This window comes from Aplidium turbinatum, chromosome 4, assembly GCF_918807975.1.
Source record: "Aplidium turbinatum chromosome 4, kaAplTurb1.1, whole genome shotgun sequence".
Lineage (NCBI taxonomy): Eukaryota > Metazoa > Chordata > Ascidiacea > Aplousobranchia > Polyclinidae > Aplidium > Aplidium turbinatum.
Window position 1 is genome coordinate 4,663,676 of NC_137475.1, and position 23,086 is coordinate 4,686,761.

Sequence of the window (23,086 nt, forward strand, 5' to 3'; positions counted from 1 at the left end):
AATTCATTAACATCAAATAACAGTGCTAGAAATATTTAGACTACATCTTTTATGTTCACTTGCTATAAGCCAAATGTTTTGAACGTATTTGACTTGGTACAACCTGAAAAGTTAGTTAATTTACCCATCCCTGGTTTATAAATTGGATGTATCACAAGTCACACATTTAGTTTTCGTCAACGTTTGACGTTTTTCAAATATTTTTTTTTACAAATTTTTGTTGTTGTGGTGATTCCAGTGCTGTTTGCTGAAGTTCAAACGTGCTGGTAACTTTCTTCCCTGACTTTCCTGACCTGGCTTGTCGCCACCTTTGCTATATCTCAGACGTCGAACCGACGGTCATTGGATCAGATTAGAGTAGACCATGTTGTTATTGGACAAATACTTTCCACAAAGAGCTCATGAAAAGAAATGCAGTTTATTTTTTCGTTCAGTTCTTGCCGATTATCACGTCATGGCTCGATTATTGCATAAGGGCTGAGATGTTAGGGTCGTCATGGCTGAGATGAGCCAGACGACAACATGCTCAAATCATAATTTGTAAACTGCTTACATTTTTTAGGTTATGGGTTTCTGGCATACTTGAAGGAGCCATAATCTCTTAACTGGAGTTAACATTATTGAAGCGAATGTAATTTGAATGATTCAATGAAGTGTCTCAGAAAAAAAAGGCATCTAAAAGTGGCAATTTTTGTGCAAAAAAGACTTGTTTTTATGCAACAATTAATTGGCAAATGTCTCTGTGGGATCCCGGCAACTTGAAAGGCCTCTTCAAGATAATTATGACAGACAGACAAAATTAAAAACTGTAACTCGAGTTGTCATTGTAGACCTTGTTATACATTAGACCACACGACTTCATTCGATATTCTGAGATAGCTGAGACAATTTCAGAGCAAAACGCATTTAGAATAACCTTTCTTTTATGATATTTTGGCGTAAAAACTTGTACATGTCAACACTTTGCTTCATCCTGCAATACATTCACACCTGTAATTGGCTCGCGGGTAGGGTGTTAACAAGGTATTTGATACATGGTTCCGCCTATAATACTTTATAGTTTATTCTTGATTTTTACAACAAGCACGTTTTTCAAATATCTGTTTTTGCGGATGACTTAATAGGATTTCTATAGAAGTTGTTGAGAATTAAAGCATTGCAAGTATTCTTATCGAGATATTTGGCATGTATGTGCGGTTATGTATTGAAATCTCGACTACAGAGTTCAAAAGTGCACAACAAGACAAAATCACGTTTTATACGTGGAAATGCAGCCGACTGTTTGTCTAATACTAACTGGCTTATGTTGGTTAATACCTAAGATCTAAAATTCGGCTAACTCTTTTATCACGCGTTTTGTATAAAGTTAGCGAGTTTTGAATAAAATAATTTGAAAAGGCAGGATGGGAATTGGGAATGCTTACGTCATGCAAAATTTAACAGACCCCAGTATGTTAAATGAAATTCATGTTATCTTCTAAATATCTGCTTGGCATACAGTAAATGGCATTATTACTACAAAAAGTGCTCAATGCCAAGTAAAAAGCCAAGCAAAGAGAATTAAATCAAATATAGTTAGTATTCACTAAAAACCTTTACAGCCTGTTTCACCCAAAAAGGGGGATCATCAGAAGGTCCTTATTCAAATATTTGAATACAGGCCTTTTGATTATCTCCTGTTTGAGGGCAGAAACGTTTTAGGGTAAAACAGGCTGCATAGGTTGTTAGTGAGTAGTAACTATATTGAATGCTTTGCATACATATATTTGCCACGTGTAACCGCAGTGTCTGTACAATCTTGATAAAAGTAACTCAGAACTGATGGGAGAAAAACTTCCAAGCCATCGATTTGTTCCTGGGCATGTTAAAATACGTTTGTACGCATGTACGCAAATACGTTTGTACGTTTGTACGCAAATACATGTAGCGCTCAGTCACTGGGACTATTTATGGCCTGTTGTCTAAGCTTGATACATCTGAATTGGTAATGAAGTTTTACACACAGTGCACTGTTCATCGGCAGTTTAAATCAAAACGCAGATGACTTTCATTTAAGATGGTGTCCAATCAAATGGTAACTTGTTTTGAGAGCGTTCGTTCGATCAGGCATTTCTCTGTATTTGAAAGAAACTCAGTTGGAAATTTTTTTTCAATAATCACGTTGCTTTGTATTTACTAACAATTTTCTTTGTTGCATCACTATTTTCCGATTCATTTCGCTGCTTTAACCCTTTCTGGGTCTATTTTATTCCAGCTAAGATTTTCGTGCTTGATTGTTTACTCTACTACGCCAGATAGTGATAAGAAAGGTATTTATTTTGTTTGTCGAAAGTTGGCGAGTAAGTTTTGAGGAAAAGGAGAAAATCCGTTTAAATTAGCCTGCTGCACAACGCAAGATGCAAATAATGCAACAGTCGTTGCACAAAAGTGGATTTCACTGCAGAAAACATCAAGTAGGATTATGGGAAACTTAAATTACTTGAAAAGAATGTTAGAGATTTGAAATTATGGAAGTGTTTTTCTGCTCGTGTGATTTGATGTAAATGCTAATATTGGTTAAAGTTTATGCATTTAAAGATACAAACACGCAAAACTCAGTGACAAAACATTGAAATATGATAAAACGAATTTTATTGCCAAAAATCCCAAACTTGAGTTATTGACAAAGTGGCATTGCCTATTGACAAGTTTTCGTAAACCACTCGATCACTAAGTGTTTTATTTCATTAAAAACCATCCAACTCAATCGATGACATTGATCTTCAAAGCACCGTACCTTGAATGCATAATCCCGCACAGCTTCGATCACATCATGGAATTTAATCTTAGATGTTAACGTGTATCCGTGGTAAATTATAGGCTCACCGTCTTCCCCGTCCCAGCAATCAAGCTCCACACATCGGCAACCTCTCTCCAATGCTCTGGGGATTTATAAATAAGAGTTCCACTTTTGTTATGCCAGAATTTTTCAAGGACTTCAACTCTTTTAGGTGGTGAAAAATTTGCTGATTGTCGTTGAAACTACTCGTTTCTCTAAAAAACTCTTTTACACGGGCAGTGGCCGTCTATAGAACCAGTCCACTGGGAAAGTTCCGGAATTTACGGGGGGGGGAGGTAATACGCCCCTGAATACATTCCAACACTCACATTCACCAGATTGATTCTACTCTGGGTCTGCTTGACTAAAGCCACCGCAGGTGAGTACCTTTCCGGGGCGAAAGCTAATAAATCTTGACCCAAATTGTTTGATGTTGTGAATAGTTTGATTCATTACTTTTTTTTATCATCTGATTTGACGTGTGGCATTTTTGTTGTATGGAATCCTAAAAAGCATGACAGATAAACACTTGAAAAAGTTATATGCTTCAGTCTACCTTATGTAGCACTCTACGCTGGATTTTCCAATTAGTTGATCTTCACATAGATAAGTGTTATGGGATGAAGCAATAAAATAATGAGACAGCGGCTTTGTCATGTCCATGGAAATCTGTAAAATTGATCGTTTAATTAATTTCCTGTTGTCAAAACCCGGTTGTAGATAGTATCTTAGGCTTTTGTGATTATTAACAAACAAATATGTGGATTTGCACATGATTTAGGCCTGTTTTGGCACGCCTCTATATAACTAGGTCATGAAACACTGTTTTCGTCATCCAAGAATATCTTCTTTGTGTAAAGACTTAAACAGTCATTAATCAATCCAGATTTGTGAGCTTTGGGATTAGTGGCAAAAAGCTGTATCATTGTCGGTCTTTGAAGCATTTGTTGCCATAACTTTGCATGGCGTGTGAGCCGCCGTTCAGAGAGCGCTAGTTTGAGCAGTTTGTCATTAAAAGTTTAGCCGCTTAGAAAGCACCTTGCCAAGAAGGATTTCAAGCCGCTGTATAGCAAATTCTCCATAACTCTATACCCATAGCGAAAAACAACTCAAGTTTGTATATTTGTGTTCAATTAACCACCAAGTTTCGATCCAAAGCTTGTGCAGGTTAATGCACCACCACCACCTAATGTGTAGGCACTGACAGATACTTTGTTAATACAACAGCGTTATCAGTAAGTTCCCTATAAGATGAGAGTTGAAAGCAGGCCTGCAAGAAGGCTCCAGCAAGTACTTTGTGCAGCGGCATAGCTAGACTTTCCGCTGTATGGAGACGATGACACCCTTCTACACTTTGATAGCACACTTCATCTATCAAGTTCGGTGACCGAGCCTCCTTTAAATTTAACAGCTTCTTGATAAATTGTTTTTGGTATCTACCTGTTGATGTCCCAGCTATCAAATCAGTCTTTTTTACATTGGTTCAACGTCTCCATATGTAAAAAGGATTGTTTTGCTGTGTAGAATACCATTGCTTAACAGCTTACCAAAACGACAGTTTATCGAAAATGGTTTTTGCTTTAAAATTTTACAGAAACGAGGCGCCATCTAATGAGGAACCTACTATATGAGATAGTTGCATGTGGTTTTCTTTATTGAATATACACAAAATATCGTTTCAGCTCAACATTTTCGTTTCGGCAAACTGTGCTTGCATCGTTTTATGGTACGGAAACGTATAATCTCTTGAGTTTAGAAAGCACGCGTTAGACAAAAAACTATTCATCAAGATTTCAAAAGTTGATGACGTCAATGTTACTTTGAAAAGTACAGTCTCGGCAGTAGCAGGGCAGATGGGGGAATAATTTGAGTCCAGTACTAACTTGTGATCTGGGCTCCAAAATTAAAACACTTCTAAAGAAAAGAGTATGACTCTAGAAAAAACGTTGCGTTTAATTTGCTTCCAGGTCTAAAATGACCTTTGACCCAAGAATAAAAGTACCTCCTGGGCTCCTTCTGTCAACGATACTGTTGGCAATTCTAATTCGCGACGGTGTTTTATGAGGCAAAATTTGTGACTGAACAAATTATATGCAACTATCCACGAATCTAATTTCTATCAAAAATATTCTCTTTGATATAAACATCTAAACATGACGTCATGGTCACCACTACTTAGCAAAACACGCAATCTTGAACGACATCATGTCCCTGTTAAATAAAGTCGATCAACCTCAACTCCAAGTTACAACATCTCTCCGTTCTGCGTTGTTTTATGATAGTCGCCAGATGTTGAAACAACGTAACGAGAAGAATTCAGTTGGATGGATTGGAAAACCAAAAGGTTGTAAGCTGGTGTTAGCCTTAAAATTTCAAAACCGTATTTAGAAGCAACGGCCAATCATTAATAGTAGGTGGTCACCATTTCATTCCTGTTTGTTTTGTTTAATGCAGTTGGTACAAGCAGATTATACACGTAATTAAAGCTCATTTTTCTGAGTAATGATAATTTATTAGGCTTCGCTCAATAGTTTATTATGCATACAAGCTTAACTTAAAAGATGATTAGGACTTTAGCTAAAAACGTAGATTTTCAAGTTCCAGCCCGAATCGTGATGCTTTGATGGTAGCTTTGTATGCGGCAGTCATAACACAAGAAAATTAGGTCAACTTCATGAAACGTTTGATGCGTTGTTCGAAAGCTTCCTGGCAGTTGAATTGAAATGGTTTATGAAAAGCCTTATTGATTTTTCTAACTCTTCAAGAGTTGCATGTTTATTTCCAAAGAAAGATTTTTGAATTTATGTAACATATAACCAACAATCATGCTTTAAATGGTAATAAAAATAACAATTAATTACCATATCTTATTTGAAACCTGTAAAGTAACACAAAATTAAAAAACACTTAACAAAATTATATGTGGACAACTTTGACAACATACCTCTCTACAAGAAGGGTTGAATATGTCACCCAACCGTGATTCAAGTAGATATGTGAACCCATATATGGACATGACGTTCTGGTCGCGAAACGAATCGTCAGGTTCAAATTTGTTGATTATTTCAATCGCAGTTTCTTCTGTGACGTCAACAATTCCTTGATCAGTTTTTAAAAAGCGGCAAAGTTCCTAAAAAAGGCGTGAGGTTTTATTTAGCCCCAGATGACAAAGTACTTTGTGTGTTGGCAAAATATTATCAGCTATTCCCACTTCTCTACATGAAACTGATTGGGTAGGCATAGCAAGCAAAAGGGGATGATTAAAAAAAGAAAGTGGCCGTTGCAGGTGTAGGGCTCTAATAAATTTTAGTTAGATCAAAAACGTTTCTCGATGAAAAGTGAATTGAAACAATTCGTTTTACTGAGAAACTTATAGTTTGAAAATAAACAGAAGCAAGAGATTTTTATCTAACAAATATTTCGAAATATATTTTCTAAATACCCCTCGACAGCTCTTCTTGATGATACTGCAAGCTTAGTATGAAACTTCTGCAAGTAACCGTGTAAATCAGCTTAAAAGGTGACAGATTTGAACAAAATACATTTCGTCACAGCTTGAAAGTTTATTGCCTACGTGCAGCAAAGATGCTTGTGATAGTAGAATGGTAACGGTGGCTTTGACATTTCAAACAGATTGATTTTGTCAAATAGTTTTGTTTATCAAAGTGTCTCTACCTTAGGTTGCAGCTTCAAGTCGGCATCGCAATATTTCTTGTAGAGTCTTTCAACTTCCGGACGCCAAGTGAGTTTTTTGAAAAATTCGGAAAACTCGTCAAACGTAAAATGTTGGTCCCCTGTCACGTCACAATCCTAAGCACAGATGAGATTGATTTATTTAATCGATTGCAGGAATTTTTATCCTCGGATTAAGAAAGCTTTTTTGGGAAGATATTTGTGGAAGTTTTGCATACTTGTAAAGGCTTTGAAAACAACTCTGTAAAATTTATGCTGTTATTAAAGTGTTTGTTGTTTACTGCAAACCATTCCATCCAATTCGTCACTGCTGAATGAAGATTTGCCCGGAAGTTTGTTACTCAAGCGCGCACCCCCGGAGTTGAACCAGCGTCGTTTGATCTTGACGTTTCTTCGTTGGTAAAGCAAGGTCCTTATCCAACTAACAACATAATAATAACTGAGTAGATAATAATAACAATGTTGCTTGTTTCTTTTTGGACTCATAGACAGACATTCTGCTTCTGCACCAAGTAAACCAAACGGAAATGTTTGGACAACGTTCCCAAAGACCAACACCATCGCCTCTACGTGGCAGAACTAGTAATACTGAGGATTAATCCAAAGCAGCCAAGACGGAGGGGTAGGCTACTGTAGACAAGGACAAGCTGATTTATTACAGTAAACTTTGGCCACATATACCTCGTCTAATGCACACAGCAAAAGATCGAGAATCTTGGAAACTTTTCATACAAGAGGCAGTCAATGCTTGGAATCAAGTGCGACAATAAAAGAATAGACAAGAATCCTTGAAAACAGCATTACTAGCTCTAACAGCTTGTCCGCCTCGTTAGTTCAGTGGTTACGCGCCGGCTCAAGATCACGCGGCGCTGGTTCGACTCTCGGGGTATGCGTTTGGGCAACGCATTTCTGGACTGCTCTCCATTCAGCAGCACCCAGTGAATGGAATAAGTTTCCGGCAACAAGACTTCAACAACCGAAAACTTCATTCTGTCAATCTCGGTGACTGGCCCTGCGTCAAGAGCCTCTACAAGAATTCGAAACTCCCAGGAATAACCAATCAAGGCTTTGTCAGTTCCAGGATAAAGATTCAAACCAACCAACAATCTATTGTGGCAAAAGCGTTCTTTGTTTCCCCAACGTCATTTATGACGTCAGTGCTGATGTGTTTCAAAACTGATGATAGTTACATCTTTACTACCATCTACCGGATGTTTGATGGGCAAGTAAAGTCCAAACAAAGCGCAAGTTATCTTAAAATTTTTGATTTTAAGCTGGCAAGCTGGTGAAAGATTAGACACTCTACCTTAGTGAGCAAAATTTTCCCTTTTTACATTGATTTAACATAATTATACAGATGACAAATCAATGCAAAAATGAATTTGTTAGCTGGGATAATAGAAGAAGATAAACTGCAATGCAACTTCGTTGTGTTTGAGCGAATAGTAAAATATGCAAAAGTAAGTTAATAATCATGTGAGACTTCGTGGCTCTACGGTTAATATCAGTAGTTCTAAGTCACTACTAACATTATCATATGAGTAACTAATGGTTTCATCAACGATGGCATTTGTACAGCAAGAACTGAATCTTTGCAGACTATCTTACCTTTAAGCTTTGATTGAGATAATCATTTGAAGTTTCGAAGTTGAGCTTGGCAAGCAGCTTTTTAACTTCCTATAAGCGATTAAATCAAATAGAAACAAATCAGATTAAAAAAAGTAAAAGTCCTCGATAAAAAACTGTTGCTTGGTAGTAAAATAAACTTCTTTCTAATCGTGAGTTTATACATAACGTAATATAAATGACAAAATACCTCTGTTAAAATAGTAAATTCAATTCTCTTATGAAAACTGGGTTCTGTGTGACTTGATTACTACATTTTCCTATTCTAACACATTCGATCTGACATTCTACTTCCTTTACTTCCTATTTCTACTAAGAACGTTTATTCAGTCTGAAAGTATGAGCTAAAGTGAAATTATTTTCAAAAATATTTCAATATCACCATACCTTGAACGATAAAAGATTATTCTCATCTTTATCTGCTGCCTTGAAATGTTCCCAAATCCATCTGTAATAAAATATAAATTTCCGTCAAACAAACATACTCTTACATACTCATATAAACTGGATTCTAGGGTTCTAACCAGCCCTTCAGTCACATGTTTCACCTTGTAATCACTTGGTGGTTTGTGTATTTATTCCAAGACAGCGAACAAAGACGTCTGCAGACGTTGAATCATTGTAAAAAATGGTTAATTTGCTGTTTGGGTTATGCACAGTTTATTTGAAGTGTAGTATCGGTAATTCGGTATGTAGTGTCATCAGCAGTAAGGTATGTTTCAGTTAATCAGGTTACGCGCTTTTCGCTAAACGAGAAATACCACAGCCCTTGATATTTGCAAAGTGTTACGTTTTTGATAAGAATAAAAGCAACACACAGGCAAGATACGTTTGTGGCTAAAAAAATACGAAAAAGTAAATGAGTTCGTCAATATGTTTCTGTGTTGTGCCACTTTGCTGCTGAACAAGTAGTTTTTACTTATTTCAGCTTCCTTGTGAAAGTCAGTCGAACTGACTGACGAAACGTCAGAAAAAAACTGTTAATCAATTTTAACATCTTGTGATAGCTTCGCCTGCACTCACCAGAAACATGCAAGAAATTATTTGATAATAATTAAATACCTGGTGAACAGTCTCATTCTGTATTTAAATAAAACATTTAATTTTCCTGCCGCCAGTGGGTGCCGTTGAGTCATGTACAACAAATAATTTAAACGTGTTGGATCAAGCCTGGATACGACAAAAAATGTAGAGCAGGTGAAAATTTATTTTATAAACCACCCATATAAGTTGCCAGGGCCGTGGGAAGAATATTTTGGGCCCGGTACCTATGAGATCCTCGAGCCTCAAATTGATACATTTCCGAGAAAAACGCACCAATGAATACGTGGTGATTCAAATGGCCGGGTTCATTGGAAAGGTTCCAGGGCCGCTAAAAATATCTCGGGCCCGAGTCCATCAGTTCCCCTGGACCCCCTGTCAACGTTTCTAAATGTTGCAATAACAGCTTAATATTGCAGTTACAATCAGGTAACACAATAAATAAGCAATTTATTTCAGCTATTCCACAGCAAACACAAAATATAATTCAGGTTTTTCTCTTGCACAAATGAATAATGTCCAAGTAAGCTTAGCCAATCTTTGCAGTTGACAAGAAATTGCCACAATAAAATGAGTTGATAAGACGACACATTGAATGAATTTTTAAAGTCTTGCAAATGTTTTACCGCTTTTAGCCCGCATGTATTGATATGGGTTACGATTACATAAGTTAAGGTATAAGCTACGATTACAAGCTGGTTACGATTTTCCTGGCTGGATAGCAAAATTAGCATTTGTCGTAAGGTTGACTAAACAACTGCCAGTATTTTCATGTAACCTATTTTACTCTTAACTGTTTGTGTCGTGAACCGTGCTTTTAAATATTCCTATTTTTAGTTTATTTTTATATAGTTTTTATTGTAAGTTATTTTATTTTCTATTGTTTTTGCTAATTTTTTTATTGTAAAAGTTGAAAATATTGTATAAGTTTGTATAAACGCCGTTCTAAAGGCAAAGAATGCTTTTTGAGGTGTGATTTCAGATAAAGAAATAAAACAAAGTAACTTCAGCGGGTTTAACATGATGTATCACATACACAAATATAGCATAATTAAAAATAAACTCTAACGTTTTCGACACGTACGTGTGTCCTCATCAGGAATTACATATCTGCAATATACATTGTATATTGTATTATACATTATACATTGTATATTGCAGATATGTAATTCCTGATGAGGACACACGTAGCCTACGTGTCGAAAACGTTAGAGTTTATTTTTAATTATGTTATATTTGTGTATGTAATACATCATGTTCAACCCGCTGAAGTTACTTTGTTTTATTTCTTTATGGTTCAACAAAGCAAACTCTCTACCAAAGCTTTAAGATTTCAGATAACGTTTGTAAATTTTCCCATGTGACTTTTCAATAGTTTTGTTTTTTTATATACGTCTGCCTGTATTGCAATTATAGTCAACCACCAAATTGAATGTTGCGGTTTATTAGGGTTTACTTTTGTGACGAAAGTCAAACAATCTTCAAAGAAACATCTCTCTAAGACTATTGTCTCTAGGTTTTCATATTTCTTGTTCTCCAATGCCTACTTGAAATGTATGAATGCAAAAATAGGCCAAGATCAAGTGCTGTGCAGTGCAGGATTAAGGTGGATGCTATTGATGCTGCAGCATTAGGCCCATTCCTGAAATAGGCCCAGACGAAAACAGACGTGAATTTTCCGGACGCTGAACAGTTTTCCTTTGCTTAATTAACCCACAAATAATTCTTATTATGAAATTTGTAGTCCGACTTTCGCACGCCTAGGCACAGTGTTACGCCTAGGCACGTAAGATAAAGCAAGATTTTGGCATAGACTACTTATTTAAGATGAAAAATTATAACACTTTTCGAGCTGTTTCAGGGCCCTTTATTACTTCAGCCGCAGATAAGATGCACGGCTTTATTAACTCTTCCCCAATCGTGTATGCTTTTTTTGGTTTTAACTATTCGTAGAGAAACTAGATAGGATTCATGAAGAAAGGATTTTTCGGTAGTCGTCATCTTTTCATTTGCTTTTTTTAATCGTTCATATCAGAGAATATTCGTCCAAAATATTCAAGTGGCTTGCCTTCAAGATTGTTGTGCTTTGAATGAAAGTGACGAACAACTTTAGAAGGTTTCATAACGTCATTTGGCAGAATTTGGGAGCACACCAAACATTAGGGCCGTGACGATTGTTCACTACCCGGAATTATTGTAAAACCAAGCTCCAAGTATTTTTATTGTATTGCCTGACAAATTCCCCTTTTCGTTTCTTACTTCCCTCTGTGACACTCAACTTATCTGCAAATGCCCTTTTCGTAGTTTACATTTGCACCTACTGATACTTGGTTCATTTCCATTTTGAGAATTATTTGTTTCAGAAGTCTTAGTTTTTTCCTTCTTGTTAAAATACACTTGTTGGTTCGTTGATTCCATATTAATCCTTCTGTCGTTTAACAGGACAAGCTATTGCAGCATTTGAAAAGTGAAGAATGACCTTGTATTACAAAACTTTTTGAAAGCTTGCGCATCTATCTGTGCTTGATGGTGTCTAATGCCTCCGGCGAGCGGAGCTTCTCAAAACTGGGAATAGTCAAAGGAGAGCTGCGGTCCTCGATGAGGGAGGAAAGGCTAAACATGCTGGCGCTTATGAGCATTGAACATGAGGTGCTGAGCAGCCTTGACTGCACTGACATGATCGAAGATTTCGCGCTTGCTAAGGCTCGAAAAACAGTAGTATAAGTAAGCAGCACTAGCGCAGCATTGACAATATGCCAACGTTAAGTTGATCTGGATTAGCCTTTTCTTCATTAACTCCGCTTTTCAGGCAATATTGGTATTGAATTGTGTTGGTGTTACATAGCCTGATGTTACTCTCGAGTTTTTACGGTAACACGTCGTTATTATTGTTCATGTTCATTAAAATTTGGCTGACTGCGTCGAAAGCAATAAAGGCTCTTTGGTCGGTCTGATTACGCGTGTACGGTGGAGTCAGAGTGTCGAATGCATATGTACCAATGCCTAGATAAAATAGGCCTGTTTTTGCGCTGCAGCATCAGGCCCAGTTTCGTCTTAATCCGGCCCTGGTGCTGTGCATATTTCAGACCCTGTGTGAGTCTTTGGCAACACTGTATAACTCACAGCAATCTCTTTCCTTTGACGTCTAGATTTTCAAGGTTAGAGTTGAGATGCTGGAGCCCTCGGATCCACTTTTGAGCGGAGCTTGCTGTCATGGCAACCAGGTTCAACGGAGAGTGCTTGTTCTCTAAAACCTTAAAGACAAACACTTTTGCTTTAACACCGTCTCTCCGAATGTGTGCGCAAACGCCTGCAACTGGGAAAGGACATTACTTGTCATTACCTTATTTTTAACCGCGTTAAATTTTATAAAAAAAAATTGTACGAGATGCATTACATTAGTGCATAGGCATAAACAAATGCTTCAAAACTCTTTCATTATAAAAGATAATTTTAAAATCTTTTTATTACCGTATTTTGCATAACAGATTAACTATAAGTTTATCAAAAATATTAAATTGTCAATTCCTTAAAGAATAACAATTATTTAAAAAAATATTAATTAATAAAAGTTCAACAAAAATGTATTCATTTGATGACTAAAATAGTGTAACGATAACTCTGTTAGGGAGTTTGGGTAGTACCAGCCCTGACACAACGCAAATCAAGCAAGATGTAACAATCTAGAAAATGCCATCGATTTGAAACCACGTACCAAGCTGAAGCATTGCTCTGCTGAAGGGGACTTTTTCCCAAGCTTTTCCCAGATGGGACTTTGATATCCCACTCGGATTTCGCTTATCTGTTTGATATCGACTGCAAATACAAAACAGCTTCTTTTGCTCATCTGTTCGGTTGAAGCAACTTATTTATACATTGAATACCAACGCAAGAAGTGAACATCATTGCCATGTGAACAAACACCCATTAGTGAAGAACATTGAATGAACAATTTGACTTTCAAAACAGCAAATTAGTCCTCTTATGCGTCTCCATGCAAACGTTGAATTAATGTAAAAAAAAAAAACAATTTTCTGCGTTGTTAAAATTTCTTTACCATTGAGTAGGCTACATTCATAGTGAGAGCATACTGACCAGGGGCGGATCTACCGGGTGGGCCTGATTGGTACAGGCCCACCCAGATTGACAGTGGGCCCACCCAAAATCAAATTCATGAAAAAAAACATATTAATGTTTAACACTAGAACAACCAAGTGGCACTGAATAGTCTGTGGCATCACTATTTCACAGCATTTGTAAGGGATATTTGGTAACACTAAATTTTTGTATGCTGACCCGCCGTGGCATTATTGGTGAAGGCCCACCAAGATATTTCCTAGGCCCACCCATAAATTACGTTCTGAATCCGTCACTGATACTGACATTCAACTTGTTAATTCAAAGTCTTGCTTATTCAGCACAACATCACATTGAAAGCGTTAATGTGACGGTTCGCGGCATGATGCTCTCAAACAGCAAAATTTGTCAACAACTCAACGTCTGTAGACGTTAAATCAATGTAAAAATGAAGGATGTTGTTGTCTGGGTTAAGTAGAGCACTACTGCTTTAGATGATGAGGGAAAGTTACATTGTGAGCAAAGTCAACTCCCATTGCAACTTGGTAACCAGAACATCAAATAGATTAAAAAAAAACATCAATACGTCATTCAGAAACAACTAACCCAGACAACAAATCAACCACTTTTTACACTGATTAAACGTCTGCAAACGTTGAATGAATGTAAAAATTGGTTGATATGCTGTCTAGGAAATGTGTGGGAAACTATCAGGTAGATTTGTATTGACCTTGTTAGTAATGTATGAACTTATCTTACAACTCCTGTTCAGTGTTGTGCGATTTATTTATAGCAAAAGGAATTATTCTTAACCTGTTTGTATGCTTGTTGATGGGTGTGTATTTGTCTTTAATCAACCACTTGCACTCCAGTCCTCTCTTTATCGGTTCAACATCATCATCGTCATCAAGAGCCATCTACGAGTCGGAGAGCTGCCATTTGTTTCCACCAATCTCTTCTTTTGGCTTCTTCAATGTTAGATGGGTCAATCCATTGATATACACAGTTGCGTTGACAAGAGAGTCTACGAGATACTTTTGAACCCGAGATGATTTTAGTTGCTTTTAACCATTTAAGGGGCCGTAGAACTGGAAGAAGCCACAGCGTATTCTTTGGATGTAGTGCATTTTTCTTAGAAATGTCTTGATTTGGGGCTAAGGAAATCACATTAGTACCAGACCAAATTATCGTCTCAACGGCCCTGAACATGCATCATCTCCATCTCATCAAGTTCGTCTCCCTTACATCTTTTCCTTTCCAACATATCTTCCACGATCACTTGATGCAGGTCAACATCACCGAAACTCAACACAACGTCATCAGGACAACTTTGTAAGCTGGAACGGACCTATTGCGGTTTGGATAAAATCGACGAACACCTTTCGTCTGGCAACTTTTTGTACATCATCATTACACTGAAGAATAACCTTCCCCACACACACACTTGTGCATTGGCACGGAGATTTTCTTCTGGCTATATTTAATTGCCTTCGGATGCATGCCGAGTGGTTAAAAACCTAATTTGATGGGGGGCGATGCTCAAGAACCTGATCTTCATGTCGACCTTCAAAGCAGCTTGTATTTTTGGTAGGTGTCGAACCGGAATACTTTGAGGGTTGGTCAGATGATTCAGGCAACTACATTACTCCAAGACAAAGGTCAAAAGCAATCAAGTATTTTGCGTAGGAAATCGACTATATCCAGACTTTTAATTGCCAGTACGACCTGTATGGATCATGGCGACTTGTAGGCTATATAGGTCGCTACGGGTTTTTTCAATTGTCTTGCCTTATTGACGTATGAGCAGAATTTTCCTGGCTAGATTGGAGGGCTAGAAATCATCAGCCACTCAGCAGTCTCGTCGTCCAGGACCCTCAGTCCATGCGCACTGCGTGGAGGCCGGTGGGTTAGGTAGTGGTGGATGACATGGTCTGCGGTCTGTTCAGTGGCACCAGACTCGTATTCTGATGAAGGAAGCATTCATCAGAGTTGTCTTGCCTGAATCAGGCATTAACGCTTCGGATGAATAATTGTTTTCCTCTTGTCAATAGTTTCAGCTCAGGTCACTACCCAGACAGCAAATCTGTCGTTTGTTTACATTGATTCGATGTCTGTCTGTAGACTGTAGACTGATATGTTGTCTGGTATATAGCACAGATGTAAAAGTAACAACAGCATGAAAATCGGATTGAAGAATTTGTGCGATAATTGGAAACTGTGGGCAGAAAACACAGATGCAACCTTTTGCGTCATAACTGTGCTGTGCAGTCATGCATGCAACAGCAACACTCAGGTCAGAACATGTAAACTTCTACAAACATTTCTCAACTAAAGTTGCCCATTTGACATCCTTTCAAAGTGTATTGACGTTGAGAAAATGTGAAGTGGATTTCACTTGCTGATTTTTTGCACTTTCAACACTTTTTATCATCATAAACGCCCAAACTCAAAGACATTTCAAACAATTTAACAATGAATTGCTAAACTAACGGTATATTTATTTATTGCTTCAGCAGCTAACGTTTCAATAGTCTGCAATATAGGCTAATTGATACAGAAGCTATGCAATATACAGGACTTATTGTAAGGTCAAATTAAACGCTCAGTGTTGTAACATATGAATCGGCAGAACATTGAAATATGTCATGCAAACAGGCAACTTTAAACATGAGACATCATCATGCTCCGGGAAATTAAAAACTAAGCGGCACATTCAATCATACCCCACAGATAATGTCGTAATTGGCAATTGTGTCGACGTAATATTATGTTTTCTTGCACTCGAAGTGGAAGAGATCAAGAGGTGTGAAAATCTACTTTACTATTATGCATCACGCGTAGAAAATTGTTTAACATTGTGTAACATTATTTATAGTTGTACATTACAATCTGCGGCTCACTTGTTGCAAGCTAGCACATCCTGGATTATTCGTTTCAACTACCCTGCCATTCAACTACACACTAATTTCATTACTGCAATTGTAAGGGGTGCCTAGTTAGTGATTTAAAGTAAAAGAGAAAGTACTATAAAGAAAGAAAACTGAACTTTCAATACAGTCATTGCAATGTTACAGGGACCATACCATGACGATAAAACGGTCATTTCGGTCATTTTATGACTTTCGAGCTTCAAATTTTCGAGCTTTCGAGCAATAATTTGCTTCATAATGTTATAACCGTACTTGATTCAACAAAAGTTTAACTTACTGAATTTGAGCTTCTGTGTCCCACAGGATTTACGAGAGACCGCTATGGATAGATGGTCTTGAGATAGCTCGATCTGTCTTGTCTTCTTCCAGTGCTTCGAACGGACTTTTATAAAATAAGCCCCGTTTTCCATTTCGGCCAGAGCCATGTCTGTGAGGGGATCAGGTGTATTTTTGAAATTGTTTTGCATTTCACCCAGTTTCACTGGCAATACACCGCCGACACATGACGTTGTTTTCGGTTTCATAATGCCGCTTTTTTGTGGTTCAATATTTCACAAGACTGTGAAGTTTTAACTCTCATTTTTTTTACTACTGATGAAATATATCATACATTTTGCTTTCACTATAACCAGTGAAAAAAACTAAACAAACTTAATCTAATCGTTTCATTGTAGACTGCTTGAAACCAGTGATTAGTTTCCCAATCGCTTGTGTTATCATAGTTGCAGTTCTTCACAAGCTCGTGTCAGTTTGTCATTGTTTCTACACTCATTGCTTAGCAACGCTGACAAGGTTATCTGACAAAACCGACTTTTTCCACATCTGGATTCTGTCGTACGAAGCTGGTTCAACAAAAACACTTCGTACAAATTTCACTCGCCAACTGCGTCAAATTGGCCTCAAGGCGTTGAGACTATAGTCTCTCTTCAGAGTTTATCTTTTCACACAAACTAACCGCAATGTTTTATTCTCATACAATCCTTAAATACATAGTAAAAATAACGATAGCCTTTGTCTCTAACCGCTCATTCACCAGGAAACAACGCTTCAATAAAAAAATTCCTTATAAAAAGTTAAAGACATTGTTGCAACTTTACGTGTTGGTCATACAATTTCATTGGGATCGGTACAAGTCAAGCCACCATCTCGTAACTTGGCAACTGCGTGTTTTGCAATCGGAAATTTAAATATTCTGAGTTGTTTTGTGACGTAATAACCCATTATGTCACATTTTCTATTCTAAATATTTCCCCTGTTTATGGTTCAAATGCAGCTAAAGTTAGTAACAGAAATATTTTAGCACGATTGATATAAATTGCCTTTATTACACACACAGAGGTCAGATGGTATGACAACATTTATTTGTCTTCATTTATTTTTTGCTTCTCTCACCGATCGAATTACAGCATTTAAGGTCATAAAATGCCATGGCCAACACCGTCGCTTATACATAGTTTAATTGTAGACTTTTTTTTAAACAAAAACTAAAGTTGAACTAAATAATAAACTTTAGCGCATGACTTTTGTCAGTGTGACTATTAGTCACACGCATTGCGGCAGTATGTGTGCTCAGCGCTTCCACTTTGGTGGTAATTACTACAATTGTGGAATTTTCGTCATGCTTGTGGCAAAAATGTGGTAATGAAAAATTTGTGGTAATTTACAGTAGTGGTAATATGGAAATTTTGTGTGGAAATGTTGCCAAAATGAGGAAATTATAAATTTTGAAAATTTGACATAAAATACTATCAATAAATAAGAGCATTTAAACTGTTGTCTTCCGAAATCGAACAGATATGCAAAAAACTACTTATAATAGCATGCGACCAGCATGTTCCGCTGTTTTCGGTTTGATTTTGGAATGCGTCCTGACTTTTCACTTTGAACGTAGGGTGATCATATTCATAGTCAAGATGTCTTTCAGATTCTACCTGCGGTGTCAAGTACAGTACTTTGCTTTCTTATTTCAGACGTTTTAATAAGTGTTAATAAACTGAGTAACTTTAGACCACACTATAATAGTGTAAATATAGCCAAATAATAGCGTTGCCAGATAAGAAATTCTGTCCTAATTTGAGAAAAGTTTAAATAATTAGTTAAAAACCAACCTAATTTGTTAAAAACCAACACTTGCATTTTGGAATTTTTTTTTAGTTCTGGGTAAAGATCAAAACCCTAACCTTATTCCTAAGTCTAACCCTTACCTTAACCCTTCCTAACTTTAATCCGAACTCTGGCAACACCTGATTGTAACCATGGCAACAAGTGGGTAAAAATAGCCACTTTGTTAATGTAAAAGTAAGTCGAAATATTGTTAAAATCGGGAAGAAAATTACAGTAAAAAATGTGGTAATCTGAGGACAAATGTGGTAATACAAGTGGTAATCTAGTTTTGTAAAAGTGGAAGCACTGTGTGTGCTGCATTGCGCTTTTATTGACGTAAAACTCTTGATGGATTGCTGTAAAGCAAATGGGATTCCCCGCTTCCGAACAGATCCTTATTTTTCCTTCAATCAATTATTTAAAGCTTGACATGTTGTTTTGAGTGTCACGATTATGTTTACTTTCGGTTTGCGCAACTCTTTTTTCTTGTTGCGTTTCGGGTTTGGTTTACAGGCGAAGATTTATGTTTCTTTTTGCAATTACTCTATTACAGGTTGAAAAATTGCCTGAAAATGGCTATGTTATATAAGCTATATTACAACGTATTGTTACAAAATAAACTATTATTACTAGTTGTTAAAATATAATTTGTTGGGCATAAGAGTACTGAGTAGGTTACCCTTAACCTTAGCTTGAGAATGCTCACTTGTATCCTGATTTTGTTCATTTCAAACTGATTTTATTATTTGATCTCAACTATTTTCGGTCTCTATAGTCTCACAGTTTATCTTTATTGGTTTAGGTAGCCTGCCAAGTGAATGCATTTTCACCGTTTGTAAACCACAAAGTTCAATTATTATTTTCTATGAGGTTGCATGGTTTCGATTTTTTCTGTTCCGTCAAACCGATTTAAACTTTTCAAATGAATTATTTATTTGTTTATTGAATCTTAAGATGACAAAAGCAATAACTTTGAACCAGAGGCTTGACAAATTTTTATGGAACACTAATCACTAATTGCCAAATCTATGTGTTTTTTTCTATTTCTTCCTATTTTTTTCTATTCCTCAAAAACTCAAAATGCGTCTTAATTTGAAACTTTATGAATTTAGACAAGCAAAACAAATTATGTTATATATTTTGTTTTGTGTGTAATGCATTATGTTAAACCCGCTAAGGTTACTTTGTTTTGCTTGTCTGTGGTTCAAAAATGCAAACTTTCTACCACAGCTTTATGAATTTAGCTGACAAAAAAAAACTCAAACGCCCAAAGCAATAACATCTTGGCAGATTTTTTGCAACGAAGCAAGTCCCATGCTGGAACTTGTTCTTAAAAAATCTATAACAAACTTGTAGGGTTTTTATATTTCCATCTCGTCTTACAACACCTTAGGATCTGATCAACCACTGACACTCTCAAAGTGAGCGCAATTCATCATCAGGTCTTAGAAGCTACCATTTCCTCATTATTCATCTTTCAATGATTCATTCCCCAACAAAGGGTTACTTTTCCTAACAGGCTACGCAACAATGCTTTACATAACATTATAACAAAGTATGTCGGAAGACAAGAGACCATGAGAAGGAGTGAATTTAAATTTTCTAAGTTTTGAAAAAGTATAGAAAAAATATAGAAGCATTTAGTCTTTACTCTTCTTTTATGTGTGATAATTGGCTTCATTATTTGCTGCTTCTGGTTGTTTCTGGTTGCCTGGCTTAGTGATTTCTACCGAGTTGCATTCACTAAGTAACCTTTCTAACCAGCTTGCTTGTACCGCTGGCATGGACGGGGTGCAACTGAAGGCAAATATAGGGAAAATACCTTCTTCTCTCGAAAGCTAAATGCAAACATTCTACTCTCACTACTTGTAGTTTGCGTTAGATACATGATATCATGATACACTTTCCGAATGGGTTGTTGTTGTGGCCATTTTATAAATCATTTTGATTTCGACTTTTAAACCACAGTAATGTAACGCAAAGTGTTTCACCATGGTTTCACACAATAGGCCGGGAGTACGCTAGTGCTGGCAATTCTCGGTAGTGAAGTACACTTGTCGAATACTGAAAAAAAAAGTCGAACTGAAGAACGTTAAATCGAAATCAAACTTTTACAGTATTTTGAAGGAAGGTGGCGAAGCCTATACAGTATATCCTGTGGAAAAAGAAGCGATTCCAATCCTAGCAGTTTTAGCAATGATTTATCTGTGTGGATCTTCTGACTTCAAATATTAGAAAAATTAAAACGAAAATAAATTGCGACCTTTGCGTTGCATTAACAGACGTGACACCAGGCTGGTATGCAATCGCTGCGCTAATCCGACGTCAAGCTCAACTTGACCATATTTACTTTGTAGTGTTTTTTTATTTCAATTTTAATCCTCTTTAAAAAGTGAAAAAAGTTGCAAGACAGCTGCCCAAAGTATCTGCAGCGGCTGCAGAAGCGTTTTTGTTTCTACAATATAAATATGAAAAGAGGATTGTTATAACTTTCATATTGATTATTGTGCCTGGTTTTAACTCAATGAATTCCGATCAAAATTTTTCATGATTCAAACTGTTGACTGAAGTGATTGGCATCTGGTAATGGGTGGCATGGCGTTGAAAATCGAAAATCTAGTCGCGACAAACAGCTTGAACCCGTGTGGTAACACAACCTTCCATTTCTGCATTAGTGTCACTTGCATCATAATACCAAGCCGTTCCAATAAACTCAACATGCTCACTCACCTATTTCAGTTGGTATGTGGATTCCTTGACGCTTCGTGAAGGAAATGTGCTTCTGGGCTGGCGCAGTCTTTCGTCGCTGCAATGCAATAAGAAATGTCGTTTAATACAATAAGAACAGTCGTTTCATCGGTACAACTACTGTCCTGGCTACCGTGCACATGAGATAATTACAAGGTCTAACTCTCAATAATTCCACTGTTTGTGGTGGCTGGCTGCTCAATAAAACAATATGTACCTTCCGATACGTTTGGCCACTCAGATTGTTTTCAAGCATAGCCGTAAGAGACTAAAATATTTTGGGGACAGAACAAAAATTTGTCCAAATCTGGGTGATTTTATTGAAAATGCCTAAATTGCATATTGAAATAGCTATGTGTATATAAGCTTGATAAAATGAGCGCCAAAATGAACATGATGATTTGGCCAGATTCAATAAAAGATGAATCTGATTCAAGTAAATTAATGTTTTGTTGGTGCCCAAATTAACATGTTGGTTTGGACAGTTTCATAGAAGGATTAACCAGATAGAGAGACCATAAGATTAACCATACAAGGATCGACCAGCCAATCAATGACGAACTGTGACTGGCTACCTGCGCCCAACTCCAACAAAGTATCTTCCAATCCTTGCAGGCATCCAACCTGCTGAGCTTCGCCAAAAGGGAACCGTTATAGCCTACATCTGGGTTGCCTGGCAGAAGATACCAACCACCTACTCCACTCAAAACTCAGCGTCCCACCTTAGGAACCCTCCTGGCGTCTAAAGTCCGCCAGTATAAGTTGATAGTTTGAGTATTAGTTCAGAAATATAGTCTTTGTGTATATTTTTGTGTGATTCTGAGTTAATTCTGTGCTAATGTTGCCATTCAAATAACGGAGATTTTGGCACTTGTACTGGACATCAAAAAAGCGTTTGGCAATTGAAAAAATTTGTCTTATTTAATTTGAAGATTTCATTAATTGGGAATGATGTCGCGATCTCAAGTCAACACTTTTTATTCCAAGTGGACACTGTAGAGTTTCTAAGGTGTGGCTTGAATTGTTCCTTTCTTTTGACCGCCTGTTCTTTCAGCAATTACGCCTACTCACTATTCGCACGCAGAGGCCTGGATACTAAATAGGTTAGATGTGGGCAATGTTTTGAACATCTACCTTAACCAGGTGTCGAACCAGCATTGCTTGGTTGGAAGGCAAGCATACTAGCCAATCGACCATGTTGTTAGCTTCTTGCTTCATAACCTTGAAAAGTCTCGGGTCAATATTTGAACTTCAACAAAATTGACTAACCCATCCGCATTCCACGTCAAAAAATTGACCAAGCTAGTTGAGCAAGTCTAAAGTGTTTTGTGAGGCAAATACTTCATATCGTCGCTTCTGTAACGAGCGTATGCAAAATTTGTAGCCATTTTTTCGCCTTGTTTTCGATGGATCTCGTAGTGTAAAGCTATGCAGTTGATAGAAATACCTAGGTATTTATTAGATTCAATTTTTTGTTGTTCAGTTTTTCAGCGCAAGTCGGTTGGAAACAAACGAATTTATTTATCTTGCATTTTAAACTTTCTTATTAACATGGCCATGATGCAGAACAAAAGCACCAGCTGGAGTGGGCCATAATAACACAGGAAACAATTGTAAAACATAATAAACCTTAAAATGTGCATGAATAGGTGTTTTCATAAAAAGATAGAGATGTCTGTAGCTAGCACGAACACAAAAGCCAAGTTTTAGACCAAAACTTTCTACAAAACTACACATTCGGACATTGAAAATAATGTTTACCTTTTTAAGCCTCATGTTGAGCTTGTTCGCTATGCCGCGAGTCTTCAAATTATTTCAGGGCTACTACGATTAAATCCAAAAACACTGACAACTTTCTATAGATGCAATTTTATGTCATGTTAACGTTTAAACTCTTTAAACTGGAGTCTGGGCACTACTATGTTGTTGCCTGGTTACAAAAAAATAAAGATTGGTTGCACAAAACTACGCTCATGAATAATATATAAACCCTTTATATGCTTGTTGCCAAACACTGTGATGTCTTGTTTGTTTGATTGCTTAGAGATGA

At 37.0% G+C, this 23,086-nt stretch overlaps 1 protein-coding gene across 1 annotated transcript in view; it reads right to left on the bottom strand.

The window, feature by feature from the left end:
* Positions 1 to 21,106, bottom strand: part of LOC145768845 (1-phosphatidylinositol 4,5-bisphosphate phosphodiesterase delta-4-like) — a gene marked incomplete at its 5' end in the record, with an annotated part of 36,139 nt that extends 15,033 nt beyond the window's left edge. Inside the window, 10 exons of the mRNA XM_082580451.1 lie at positions 2,777 to 2,921; positions 3,375 to 3,487; positions 5,763 to 5,948; positions 6,494 to 6,628; positions 8,120 to 8,188; positions 8,525 to 8,585; positions 12,302 to 12,432; positions 12,894 to 12,994; positions 16,463 to 16,612; positions 21,019 to 21,106. Coding sequence (XP_082436577.1) covers positions 2,777 to 2,921; positions 3,375 to 3,487; positions 5,763 to 5,948; positions 6,494 to 6,628; positions 8,120 to 8,188; positions 8,525 to 8,585; positions 12,302 to 12,432; positions 12,894 to 12,994; positions 16,463 to 16,612; positions 21,019 to 21,106 — 1,179 coding nt within the window. The remainder of the gene's footprint in view (positions 1 to 2,776; positions 2,922 to 3,374; positions 3,488 to 5,762; positions 5,949 to 6,493; positions 6,629 to 8,119; positions 8,189 to 8,524; positions 8,586 to 12,301; positions 12,433 to 12,893; positions 12,995 to 16,462; positions 16,613 to 21,018) is intronic.
* Positions 21,107 to 23,086: the final 1,980 nt, after the last annotated feature.